At 45.3% G+C, this 13,505-nt stretch overlaps 1 protein-coding gene across 4 annotated transcripts in view; it reads right to left on the bottom strand.

The window, feature by feature from the left end:
* The window catches only part of PRKN (parkin RBR E3 ubiquitin protein ligase), a 1,297,079-nt gene that overhangs the window by 209,023 nt on the left and 1,074,551 nt on the right, over positions 1 to 13,505 (bottom strand). For all 4 annotated transcript variants that reach the window (XR_013441028.1, XM_078054494.1, XM_078054492.1 and 1 more), the window contains exon 8: positions 3,910 to 3,971. Coding sequence is in view for 3 of the 4 variants with exons in the window: in XM_078054494.1 (XP_077910620.1) it covers positions 3,910 to 3,971 (62 nt within the window). In the remaining variant the exon portion in view is untranslated. The remainder of the gene's footprint in view (positions 1 to 3,909; positions 3,972 to 13,505) is intronic.

Below are 13,505 nucleotides of genomic sequence, written 5' to 3'. Positions count from 1 at the left end.
TCAGAAACATTTTAGTGTAGCACTTACTATTTGCAAGTCACTTTGCAATCCTATTTATTTCCAAAAATTCTAAGAGATGGCTGACCATTTCTCTTCCTTTTCTACAAATGGAAAAGCCACATTAGTGAGGGACTGAAATGATGTGTCCAAGGGCACTTGTAACACATATTAATATAAAATTTCATTTTGTCAAGTGATAAAAGTTGCCTCCAGCATCCAGAGAGAGCCTGAATGTTTCATCAGCTCCCGGAGAGGGAGCGGCCGCCCTACTCCAACCCGCAGGAGCAGTGGGGCTGGACTGTTCGGCTTTCTCTCCAGAGCCTCAGCACCATCTGCCCTGAGGCCACCAGTTTCTGTCATGTATCATCAGGATAGAAATGTCCCAGACTGACACATCCAATTTATATCAGTCCCCAAAGCAGTCCCTGGCTCCCCTGTCATTCTCCAGTCTGACCCCACCCCCACACGCAGCTCTGTGCACCCCTTTGCCCTTTTTGTCCTTGAGCTTTCCCGACTCCCGCCCCTGTGACTTCAAACCACTCCCAGGGTCCTTCTCCCGTTCTTCCCTCCCTGAAACTGGCTCCTGCCCTGGGACACCACTTCCTCGGATACTCCCTCACATGTTTTCTGCACACTTTGTACTACCAAGCATTGCTCCACAATGCTCCAAGTCGAACAGTTCTCTTCTCTCCTGAAACCAATCCTCCAGCCTTGAATTTCGAACCATCAGGCTCCACTGGGTGCTCTTTCTCCATCAGCAGGCAGCTCCGGAGCCCCACCTCCCTCTCCCCAATCTCCCCCCCAGCACTCTCTCCCTGCTCCCTCCTGACCACATTTCTTGAAGCTTCAGTTTGTGACTCAACAGAACTCTCTCCAAGTTGGCTCTGGTGGTAATTCTGGAGGGTCTCAATGTCCACATGGGCCACACTTCCGACACCCTGGCTTCCCGAGTCCGTGACCTCAACTTCTGCAGTCAACTTTTCCTCTATCCTAACTCGGCCATCAGCACTCCCAGCCCTCCCCTGGCCCCACCATTGCCAGTCCCTGCAAGCCACTGCAATCTCAATGTCAAGGATCCCATTCTTCAGCCAACACCTGCTTTTCCAGCTAAACCTTGCTAGTCCTTAAATTCCCAAAACTCTTTGGACCCACTGGGACCTGGAACCAACCGACCAACTACCTTTCCCACCCAGTCTCTTCTCATCCCACCTCTCCGCTCTCCTGGCTGAAAACCAAACTCCGGGTTGAACCCAGCTCTCTGTTTTCTGCACCTGTGCCCTATACAGTTGAATGTGACAGAAAGACAGCAGGCTCATGGATCTCGCTCCAAACTCATTCCTTTCCCAAGTTTATTACTCCCTACCCTCCTAAATGACGATTTCACTATCCTTTCATCTCCCTGGAAGGCTCTGCCCGCAGGTGTGCTCTCAGCTGCCAACTGTCCCTCCCATTTCACCGAGAGAAGAGGGACAGCAGTAGCAACCACCCTGCATATTCAGCCGTCCCCACTGCCACCAGGCTGAGCCGTCCCTACTCGTGTCTCAGGTGGAGCCTCTACTCAGCGGCTGTGAGCCAGGACGTTGTTCCTGACGGTCTCTCCTCTCCCCTGCATCACCAACCCCTTACGCTTCTACAGAGTCACTCCCATTGGCCCATCAACATGCCTCAGCTTTTCCTGTAAAAAAAGAAAAGGATCTTGATTCCACATTCCCCCACCCCAGCTGCCTCATTCTTGGCTTTCCTTTACAGCTGAATTCCTTAAAAAAGAAGTCACCAGTATTTGCTCTCTCCCATTCCTCTTCCTTTTCTGGACATGAACCCAATTCAAGCAGGCTTTCAGCCCTGCCATCCCCTGGTCAAGGCCACCAAGGACCTCCAAGTTTCAAATTCCAATGTTCATTTCTCACCCGGCTCCTGCTTGGTCTCATGGAGCACGGATGATCAGCCTTCCTTCCTAGAAATGCTTCCTGCCTTTGGCTTCCAGTGCACACTCTCCTGGATTTCTTCCTACCTTACTCCAACCACACCTCGTATTTCATAATGCTTTTTACGTGAAATGAGCATTACAGAGGGTCATGTCAGAACTTCTGTACTCGCTTTATTCTCTATCTGGAAAGCTCCTTTTCCAGACATCACCAGGATGCTTTCCTGCACTCCTTTCAGGTCCTCACTCACAAATCACCTGCTCAGTGAGGTTCTTCCTGACCACCTTATAGAAAATTCACCTCTTCCGCCTGTTACCACTACCCCCTTTTTGGTTTTATTTTTCTCCATGGCCATAATAACCACCTAGCATAATGTATATTGAACATGTATGTGTATGTGTATATAGCATAACGGTTTTCCACTGATGGGTATTCCGTTTTCACTCCTATATCCTGATAACCGAGAATGGCATATAGCACCTGAGGAGGTGCGCAGTGAGTATCTGCTGAATGAAAGGAAAGAAGGAAGGAAGGAAAAGTGTTTTTTTTTTTTTTTCAGGAAATAAAGATCAATATTGCTGTGCACCCTGTCCCCATGTTGCACAACTAATCAGAGTAATATTGATTTTGATTATGGCTCGATTAAATTTCTAGGAGAATGCAAAGTGGCCTGACTTGTATGCAAATCTAAGATGATTATAGTTGGCTTCTTTCCCTACTAATCACCAATGACTCTAACACAAATAGGGAAATAATTTGCAAATATTGGTACAAGTTAGAAGAGAAGGCTCCATTATCTGAGTGGAAATGTCAGGGCAACAATCTGTAATTCTTACTTTAAGAAATCTCTCAGGCTTTCACAGGAAAATGGCTGGGAGATGCATGTGTTTTCCTAAATAGGTATGTTTGAGGGAGTCAGTTATTAACTCTTACCTGCAATGGAGGGTAACTGATTTTGCTTATATTTGAATAAACACTTATGCCTGCTGAATTCTGGACTCGGCAGTATGAAAACACAAAGGAGACATTCTGAAATCTGTTAAATCAAGGAATTGGAAATAATTCTAGTTTTTTATCCTCCCCCAATTAGCTCCTTTCTGTTTTTAATCTAATATTGGACACAGGTGTCCAACTTTGCAATATACACATACCAAAGAAAAACACCCCCACCACAAACTCATCGACAAAACTCATCTCCCTTTGCACGCTCCCTGGTCAGACATGACAAAGATGACCTTTGGGGGTAAAAACCAGTAAGAGAGGGTGAGGTAGGTCACGCCCCATGTTTGGTGTGAGTATTTCAGGAATAACTTGACATCAAGATTTCACATAATACTATGGAAGCTGTAATTCTATACAAAGATTAAGAAATTTATTTGTATGCAGGCAAAGTGTGCACGCACGTGTGTGTGTGTGTGTGTGTGTAATTCGGCACCCTGAATTATTTACTTAGCACATCCCTTTAAAATCTGACATGTCGCCGAGCACCACAGTACTGAAGTAATCTACTTTTAATGGGCCATCCTTTGTATGTATATACGTCACACGTTTGTATCCGTAGAGAAAGCAGTTGCAGTGAGATACGGAGAAGGTGCACACCGTGCAAAGGTCTGGTGAGAGGGGCTGGCGCCCTCACCCGCAGACCTCACGTCAGGGCCGTCTGTGGTGCCTGGTCTCTTACCCATCATGCGTCCGGACACTAACTTGTTGGCTCTCCTGCCACCACGTTGTTCCTGCTTACCGCCAGCATCCTGAGATGAAATGCTCCGGCAGATAGCAGATGTACCAATTAACAACCTCTCAGGTCTGATGGATAGAAGAGGAAAAGAGCGTCCTCACACATATCTGCAGCGTGGCTTTCTTCCCCGTTTTAGGGCGCCAAGGGTCAGGAGACACACTCTGCCTCCCTGGAGAGAGCCCAAACTGTCTCATTAGTGTCTATCTTTCGCGACACGCTGGCACTGCCTTTGAGAGGCCCACTCACCTGCTCTTCTCCAAGAATCCTGAAGTGATGGAGCTCTTTAATCAAGGAGTTGGGGCAGCCAGCTGTTGGAGAACAGAATGAATCACAAACGCGTTATTCCCTTTCGGTGCGGTAATGGGTTCTTACATGCACGTATGACTAGCAGCGCCTGGTGTTGTTGGGGGGGACGCAGACCCCCACCTGCACAACACATTCTAAGCAACTACTCAAAGGCCACACCTTGGAGGGTGCTACGGCTGCCGTCCGGCCCCCCACTGTGACACTGGGAAGGAGCAGGTGAGCGCAGCCAAGCCTTTTCTCCCTCCTGATGGTGACCCGGCCTTTGTGGGGCTTTAGGCACCATGTTATTTCTCCCTAGCACGTCACTTGTCCCTCATAGAGAGCCAGGATTCTGTGGGGCTGGAGTGGGAGAGTTGGTGAGTATAGGTTCACTGTGCTTATTTACCACATCCTGTTTCCTCGCTCTGGGGGGGAGGGTGCTGCACACAGGGAACTAAGAAGGAAGACGGGGCAGCTGGATATCGCATCTTCACGGGATTTGGTTGTAGTTTAGAACCTTGCCTGGTTCTTCCAGGAGGGCCCTGTCAAGGCTAGAAGGAGCCTGTCTTTCGGTTTGGAAAGGGGTTCTTATGGAAAGGACCTGGGAAGAGAGCCAGGATGGTCAGGGTGCCCATGACCTTCCATTCTACCCGGTCGGTAAGAGCCTCTTTAGGCTTTCCCATTTTCTTTCTCCAGTTGTAAACAGAAATAAGTAAATAAATTATATGTATGCATGCCAGTACATGCTTAGTCATCATTTAATTATGTTCTATCCCTGTCCTTTTAATTGAAAAATTGTACGTATTAGTTTGTAGTCATTTATAATATTAACTCTAGTAACAAAAATTGATATAAAAGCTCACTTCTTAGATACAATCTATGGATTACATAATCTGTTGAAGCTTCTACTAAGGAATTGGGTTGTACGCAAAATGCACCAAAGCAATCACTGTGCTGTCGTTCATGTTACTCAGCCTTGTGATGTAAGAATAAAGTACCGAGGACGAGGACGTCTGTCTGGGGAGGGCAGGCTGAGGAAGGAGGGAGGTGTCATCTTCACGGAGGTGAAGGAGTTATCCTTTGCAAGAGAGATTAGATTTGTGTTTTATTCTAGAAGGTAGGATTAAAACTAAGAGGGAAAAATGACATCAGTAGACTTTGGTTCAAAAGTAAGAAATTTCTAACTTAAAAATGGAATGAATACATTGCCTGATGAGCTACTAACTGTAGGTTTTCAGACACAGGCTAAATGACTATTTCTGCAGGATATTGTAGAGATGAATTTGACAGGGTCTATTCCAATTCAGAAATTCTGTGGTCATGTAAAATGCTGAAACACGGTTTTGCTGTTTGATGTTATACTTGACATTGTCTTTGATACTATAACATTTCAGACCTTGCAAGAGTGGTTTACAAATGCTTACCAAAGTAGTACAAAAGAGTTTTAAAAATATAAACAAAATCTAAACAGGCGATGTCACCATCTGATAGTAGACCAAGAAAATGAATGAAAATCCTTAGATGAATATTTTGGTGGAAAACACAGTATGTTAATTGCCTCCGGCACGTCCAATGCTATACAGAAGGGAAGCTAGATCCTTGACATGAGAACCGTGTTTGTCCAACTGGATGCCACGGACATGTGGTCTGAAGGTTCTTTTTGAGACGTTCATATCAGAATTGCTATTCTGATAATTACCTAAACAGTTAGGAGAAGTCATGCTGGATCATTCGGTTGGCCACAATTCAACTAAGAACTATGGTGGAAGTTCAGCCTCATCTCGGTGCTAGAATTTTAGATCATCTTGGGAAGAAGAGGTTCTGTGAAACCCATAAGGAAAGAGCCAAGGCAGAATTCCAGGGATGCATTTCCAATAAGCGGGGGGCCCGCGGACTGGCACCAAGTGTAGGAGGTTCACGTGGGAGAGGCACCATGGGTACAGCGACGTGGGCACGCACAGTTCAGGGGAACCTGGCCAGCCAGCCAGGGCCTTGGTTGCATCCCAGGCAACAATTTAGTTTCAGCAAAATGCCAACATCTGTGATACGAAATTCACAGAATTTAACTGGAATGCTTTTGGTTTTGTTCTTTTATTTATATTTAATTTACTGATTTTCATTTGGGCCTTCCAGTTGTATAAGCATAAAATGTTTATGTCTAAATTTATATCTAGACTATATATAGTCTAGATATAAATTTAACTAGATTTAAGAGAGATTATATCTAGATTTAAGAAATATTATTTTGCGAAATAGTTTTATTCAACCTTATTAATTTTAGAGGATTTTTTAAAAATGTTGTCCTTCACATCCCTCAAATTTGAGAAAAACTGATTTGACTTACTTTAATGCCAGGTAAAATAAGAACCAGAATTTAAAATTAGCCTGTCTTCAGGATTTGTATTCTAACATTCTCCTAAGATGTAACTTCAAGGATTGATGTCAATGAGAGTTCCAATATAAACATCTTTCACAGAAGACTAGATAATTACCTGGCACACCTGGTAGGTGGAATAAAATATAATAAACAAGGACAGATATGGCATTAGTTAGAAGGGAAGACGTGGGAGGGGGTCAAGATATTTAAGAGACCACGGGAGGGGCACCTGTAATTGTGGTCGCCACAGGAACATCAGTGCGGGAAATGGACAGACACAAACTTTGTGTGAAGGCGAGTTTCAAAATCACAAAACTAGAAACACAAGACACACACGGAATTCAGTAGTGTGAGGAGGTGGGGTGGAGGCACCAGGAGGAAGAAAGAGCCTGGCATAGGAGGACTACATGGAGAGTGTTGTTAATGGTGGTGCTGCACTCTTGCTTTCTCCAAATTCCTCACACAGAGCCTACACGTGCATGGCAATGGGTCATCTTCTGGAGCCACGGTTGTCTACTTGGACCAGTCAAATCCTCACGGTGCCCAGCAACCTCTGCCCTCAGGTCCCCAAGGGGAGATCTTTTCTCGAAATGACAGAGAAAAGGCTCCTATTAAAATGTGCCCGTGGTGGCAAGCCTGGGTGGCGTACTCCGTTGAGTCTCCCACTCTTGGTTTCAGCTCAGGTCATGATGTCAATGTTGTGGGATCGAGCCCCGTGATGGGCTCCCTGCTCAGTGTGGAGTCCGCTTGAAATTCTCTCTCTCCCTCTCCCCCTGCCTCTCCTGCTCGTGTTCTCAGTCTGTCTCAAATAAATAAATAAGTATCTAATGTCTCCAGCCATTTGCACTTGCCGCTCCCTCTCTCCGGAGAGCTCTTGGCCCAGACATCTGCATGGAGGGCTCCTCCTTCAAGTCCTTTCTCAAATGTCACCTTCTCAGTGAGAGTGTTTGGGGCGGCCCTGCATGAAACTGCAGCCTGTTTTCACCCCCATGCCCTCCTCACACTATATTTTCTCCAGAGTGAAATCATCTTCAAATGTACCCTACACCTCATGTCCTTTATTTTCTGTCACCTGCTGCTGAGATGCGAAGGTGACAAGTGTAGGGATGGGTGGCTCTCTTGTCATCATGGTATCAGCCATGCCCACAGTGGATGAGTCCCCTGCCATGTGCTCACGGTCACCCAGCGGGGCAACGGTGGCACCTGGGAGGGGCTCCTGCTCTACCCTCCCCTTCTCTCCTCCCAGAGGCCTCTTCTCCGACCTCCAGCCACGAAGGTGCTTTGCTTATTGCTTATTGGTGAAGTGGCCTTTTCTGACCTCTCACCTCTCATGCTCTCCGAGGACCCTGCACCTGCTTTTCCTTCTCCAGGTCCGGTCTAGCCAGTCACTGCTAGTGCAGCAAGCAGGGCTAGAAGTCTAGCAGAAATCACGCCATCTACCTGACGCAGTGTCCCTGCTGAGTACGGTGCTGCTTTGGGGCCCTCTCCTGGCCAGGCTCCTGGCTATGGCTGGCCCTTCACTTTTCTTTGGCCAGCACCTCTCTCACCACCCTTGGGGACTCTTCAAACCATCACCGTCCTTCTTAATTAACCTCTAGCACAGTAAGAGCTCACCTGACACAGGTGTAAAGCTCTTGTGAATGTGGAGGTGAGGGCCCCAGCGCCCCACAAGGAAGGACCGTGGCCGAGCTGTCGCAGGACGGTGATAGAGCTGGGCCCTCAGCTGCAGACAGCTGCCTCATCTGAGGTCATGCGTTCCAGGGACCCCAACCTGCTGCCCAGGACAGGGAGGGGGACCGCCTAGCCACCATGGGCTGCATTTGCTCCCAGGCCCTGTCAGGCCTGAATGACAGTGTGACTCCTTACTCTGCCCAGTCTGCCCTTCCCCCCTTTCCCAGGTGTCATCCCAATAAACACCAGTAGTCTACCCCCTGCCTTGGACTTGGCTTCCAGAGAATGCAGCTGGTAACTTTCAAGTGCACCAATCCCGAATTTCACATCCCCTCCCAGTCAGACCCCCCGTATCTATCCCTCTCTACTCCTCCAGACTAGAAGGGGAAAGGGCATCTCTTTCTCAAAACAGGGCTCACTCTTCATCCATCACACCCTGTCCCCACTCAGCCCCTAGTAGGCCCAACTTACTACCCACTCACTCTCTTCATGCTCTGCCGCTCTGCGGCATGTTCACTTCAAACCAAGGAAGGATTCAAGTTTTCCCTTTAAATATTCAGCAAAAATCCGGCCTTGAGCATAGAGTTAGTACCTTCTCTTCCTTTCTCCTTTCCTCCAATTGTCTCTGAGGAAAAGCTTTCAGCCATCATCACCACTTGAAAATAGCAACTGGAGATAGGGATTCCAGAAGGGAAATACCAAAATTGGGGGTTTCATGCCTTATAAAAAAGTTCCTGCAGTCATGGCCTGGATGGAAGCTCTAGTTCCATGTTAACTAGCTGGCTTTGTGCTCCTGGATAAATCGGTTACTCCCACCGCCAAGTCCTTTTACCAAGAATAATCCCCATCTCTATCTCCAGCAGCAGTTTTGAATGTATGTGAAAGGAACACAGGATGACCAAAAGATTAGGAAGTGAATGTATTGCTAATGATTTTCACGGCGTTTCCATGTCCAATGATGGCTGCTCATACTTCTTGTAAAAATTTCCTGTATTTAAAAGGGAAGTGGCTACTTGAAATGATTGCTACGTGATCTACTGTCTAAAGAAATAAAGGTCAAGACTTCTTTTTTTGGCTCTGATGTGTGAATGGATTGGGAGTTATGACCCCCATCCTCACAGCAGGAAAATCTGGGCAAACTGAAAACCAGCAACTTTTCTTAGACCCATCAGGGAACTGATGTCACCCTGAAATCTTGAGAGGCAGCCAAATCCAGCTAGTGAGAGCTAGACCTGCCAATGTGGAGCACAAGCCACTGGAACCACAAACCGGTGGGCACCTTCCGATGACCATTTCAATGAACTACAGATTACCAGGCAGAGATTGTCGGAGGGGTCAAAAAACAGACAGAAAGAGACATGAAGGTTAGATGCTGAGCCATTTCCCTTATCAGAAGAAATTCCGTAATATGTTGGCTTTAGCGGGTGACTGACTAAGTAAAAATCCCAAGAGTCTCAGATGGTGGGTTTCGCAGTTGATGGGGTGGGGACCCTATCACTTTCTCTAGTCTTGGCAGATCAGAAGGTAAAAACCACGACTTGTTTTGGGAGGGCAAATGGGAAGCTCTAACTTGCTTGGAAAACATATTAGACAATGGTTTAGGGGGAGAAACACCGAATAGAAGAAGATGCACGATGCCAGCCATTTGAATCAGTCTTTGTCGTCTTTCCTTGAGAAAGAATTCCTGAGGAAATCAACTAAGTGGCAGTGTTGCATCCAGAACGATTTTGGATGTCACATAGAAGAAGAAGTGTCATATTGCATGTGAAGACTGCAAATCTAGCTGGATTGAAAGAACAGACTAAATGGTCACACTCCTGTGAATGAAGAACGTGTCTAAAATCAAGAATGCGTGAGGTGTGGGCATGCATATCGGGATGCGGGGTCCTTCCTGGACTGTCTGGAGAAGAGTGACTGGTGTCCAGACAAGAGGTATCTCCCTGGTTGTCCCTGTCCTGTGATCCCCCTCTGCCACCTCCCCCATGGGCGGATTCTACAGTCTCTTTACCCCACGTGCGGGGGTGGGGGGGTGGCACTCTCAGTCCCAGCCTGTCTCCCTCCTCCCACTCCCATGTCTCCGGCCCAGGAGGAAATGAGAAGTAACGACGAAGGAAGAACAGGAGAAGGAAATGAAGTGACTGTTCATCTCCCACTACTAGCTGTGCATTCTTGGGCCAAAGACACTGCATCAGCTCTAAAGCCTTCACTTCCTACTTGTAAAAACGGGAGTAGGAATATTTAACTTATGGGGTTGCTGTCAACAATGTGTGTGGGTATCTACGTGTTTGTATATATATCACCTAGTAGAGTTCCTTGTACGCGGTGGGCTTTTAGGGAATGGTAGATGCTATTTTGAGAGTCTCTGGAGAGGAGAGGCAGTGTGTCACACTGTGCTTGAGATGGTTGTTCTGCTGTCCTCCCAGAAAATCCTTGTTGCCTGAACCCTCGGTATTTAGAGGCCAATTTCGCTAAAGCAGCCCAGGATCCAATGACATATTTGGGATTATTAGGACAATATGCTGAAAAACAATAGATTATCAAGTATGTATATGTGTGTGTTTATAAAGTACATGTATATATACACACATATATATGTTCACATGATCATTCATGCTTAGAAAAGCATGGTTAGTATACATTTAAGGCTTTAAGTTTGTTGCCTTTTATTAATTCATTTATTCATTTACTCACTCCAATAACCTCAAGTGATTAATAAGCAATTTGATATTTTTATTTGATATCATAAAACCTTATAACATGTTTTTACCTTTGAACTTGGTGGAAGGTATTTTTTATCTCACTGGTCATTTTGAATTGCATCCTTTACATATCTATATTTACAAAGTGAATGAATAGAGGCAATCAGGAAAAATAACTGAAGCCCCCAATCTCCAGGCACATCCAATTATCTAAATATGCAAAAGGGAAACTGACTCAAATTTTTGACAAAAGGGACAGTTAGCAACCGTTTAATGTACCTTCTGCTTAGCCTTCTGAGTCAGCCGTAACACACAGTAAGGGCATCACTTGCATATACAATCAACAGATGGATGATTACGGCAAACAAGCTGTGGTTTAAAAACAAGTGTTCCACAAAGATGTCAAAGAAGAGAACTGACGACTCATAATTCTGTTGAACCAGAGCTGATCTTTTTTTTGTCGTTGTTATTGCAGGAGGTGGAGGGAGCTCTTTTTTTTACTGGTGGCTGCTTTGTAATATTAAAGGCTACTTGCCTTTTGTCACCCACATTGTGAGCGAAGCAAATGACAGAGCTAACTGACAATTCTACCCTGAAATTCTACCTCTAAATCCCAGACTCCATGCATTGCAAACTACTTTCTGCCCTGTCATGATGATTTAACAAAAATGACTATTAGATTTTGCATATAAAGATGCTGTAAGTTCAGAATTTCATATGCCGCATTATTTTAATCCTCAAACTTATAATAAGATTAGTCTGTTTAACTTGAACACACTTCTTGTGTTTGGGGGAGAAAATATGCTACCATAAAGACACCAAAAATCTACGCACAACAGCAAAACAAAAGCAACACAAAATTTTAGAAGTTAAAAGTGTGCATCGTGGAGTGACTGAAAAAATTAACAAAAAGGGAGTAGGACCATGGGCTTTCTTTGGTGGGAGAGCCAGTCTTTTTTTTTTTTTTTTTTTAAAGATTTTATTTATTTATTTGACAGAGAGAGAGAGAGAGAGAGAGCACAAGCAGGGGAGTGGCAGGCAGAGGCAGAGGGAGAAGCAGGCTCCCCGCAGAGCAGGGAGAGCCTGATGTGGGACTCGATCCCAGGACCCTGGGATCATGACCTGAGCTGAAGGCAGTCACTTAACCAACTGAGCCACCCAGGCGCCCAGAGCCAGTCTTTATATTCATACTGTATATCATTGTATTTTCTAAAAAAGATAATGTGAATGTGTTGCCACACAAAGCTTCTATCAATGGCAACTAATTAAATTGAATTAAAAAGCATCTTTAGGGGAGCCTGGGTGGCTTAGTCGGTTAAACGTCTGATTCTTGATTTTAGCTCAGGTCATGATCTCAGGGTTGTGAGATCAAGCCCTGTGTTAAGAATCCTTCTCTCTCCCTCTCTCTCTCTCTGCCCCTTCCGCCCTCCCTCTCTTAAAAAAACAAAAAACAAAAAACAAAAAACCAAGAACATTTTTCAGGCTCAGATGTGTGGTGCCTATCACAATTTCTGTTGCGTTTAATTATTTGTTAATATCTGCTTTTCCCACCCCGAACACAGACTCCATGAGAACAGGCACTTGCTCACAGCTTCATCTAGGACCTGGGAACTGTGTCCAGCACGAGGGTAATACTCAATAAACATGTGCTGAATGATTACATAAGTTAAGGGGGAAAAGCCGTTGCCTCCTGGTTCTCACACACAAGAGCACTGGAAAACAGATGACTTTACAAGCCTGTGCAGAGTTAATTTAAGGACCTATGAGAGAAAGTCTATTTGCCCTTGGGCCAGTTTTGTAAAATCTCAGAAATGAATTATTTCATATTTTAAATGCAAGGTTTAATTTTTAAACACAAAATATTAACATGTCACTACTCGAGCAAGAAAGGGTTCTTTAAATGCTCCATTTCCTACTGGCCTTGTCAAAACAAAGCTAATTTTCAGCGACAGTAGAGTTCTGTTATAAATGGAAGACAGAGGCCAGGTCAGCTGAGTGGGTTCAGTTTGGGGCCACCTTGACGGGCAACCACTCAGACCACTGTGGAAATGTCAAAATATCTTCCCTCAGACAGCCACACAACTTCCAAATGCTATCTGATGATTTTGCTTATATCAATGACCATCCGATCTAACTCCTATATATTTTTTTTTTTAAAGATTTTATTTATTTGACAGAGAGAGAGATAGCGAGAGCAGGAACACAAGCAGGGGGAGTGGGAGAGGGAGAAGCAGGCTTCCCGCCGAGCAGGAGCCCGATGTGGGACTCGATCCCGGGACCCCGGGATCATGACCTGAGCCAAAGGCAGACGCTTAACGACTGAGCCACCCAGGCGCCCTCTAACTCCTATATTTTATGGACTGGCATTTAATTTCTTCAATGATAAAAGATAGATTGATGTAATTCATAGTCATGTATTCAAGAATGAAATGTCTTCATTTTTAAACAATTCTTAGCTGTTACTATCCCTAGATGAACCCCTCTGTCAGTCCAGAATTCTCTCCACAATGTTACCTACAGCAGCATTTCAGACCCTGTCTCAAGACTTCGTTTGGTGACAGGGGCCAGAGGACCAGAGGATCAGCCAAAGAATTCCATTCTAATAATGAGGCATTCTTGTGGTCAAAAGGATCTTTCTAGATACTAGTTATAGCTTTGGAGTGATAGAGGTCATATCTAATCCTTTTAAGCCTTTATTAGCCTTCTCTCTCCTGGGGCAAATACCCATTTGCCTGCAATAATCTGTAATATATATTTGAAAATTTATAGGAAGCATCCAGATGTTTATTTTCCTTCCCTCTATTCTTAGA

The sequence above is a fragment of the Halichoerus grypus genome, chromosome 9 (assembly GCF_964656455.1).
Source record: "Halichoerus grypus chromosome 9, mHalGry1.hap1.1, whole genome shotgun sequence".
In the NCBI taxonomy this organism is placed as follows: Eukaryota; Metazoa; Chordata; class Mammalia; order Carnivora; family Phocidae; genus Halichoerus; species Halichoerus grypus.
This window is presented reverse-complemented; position numbering and strand designations above follow the sequence as displayed.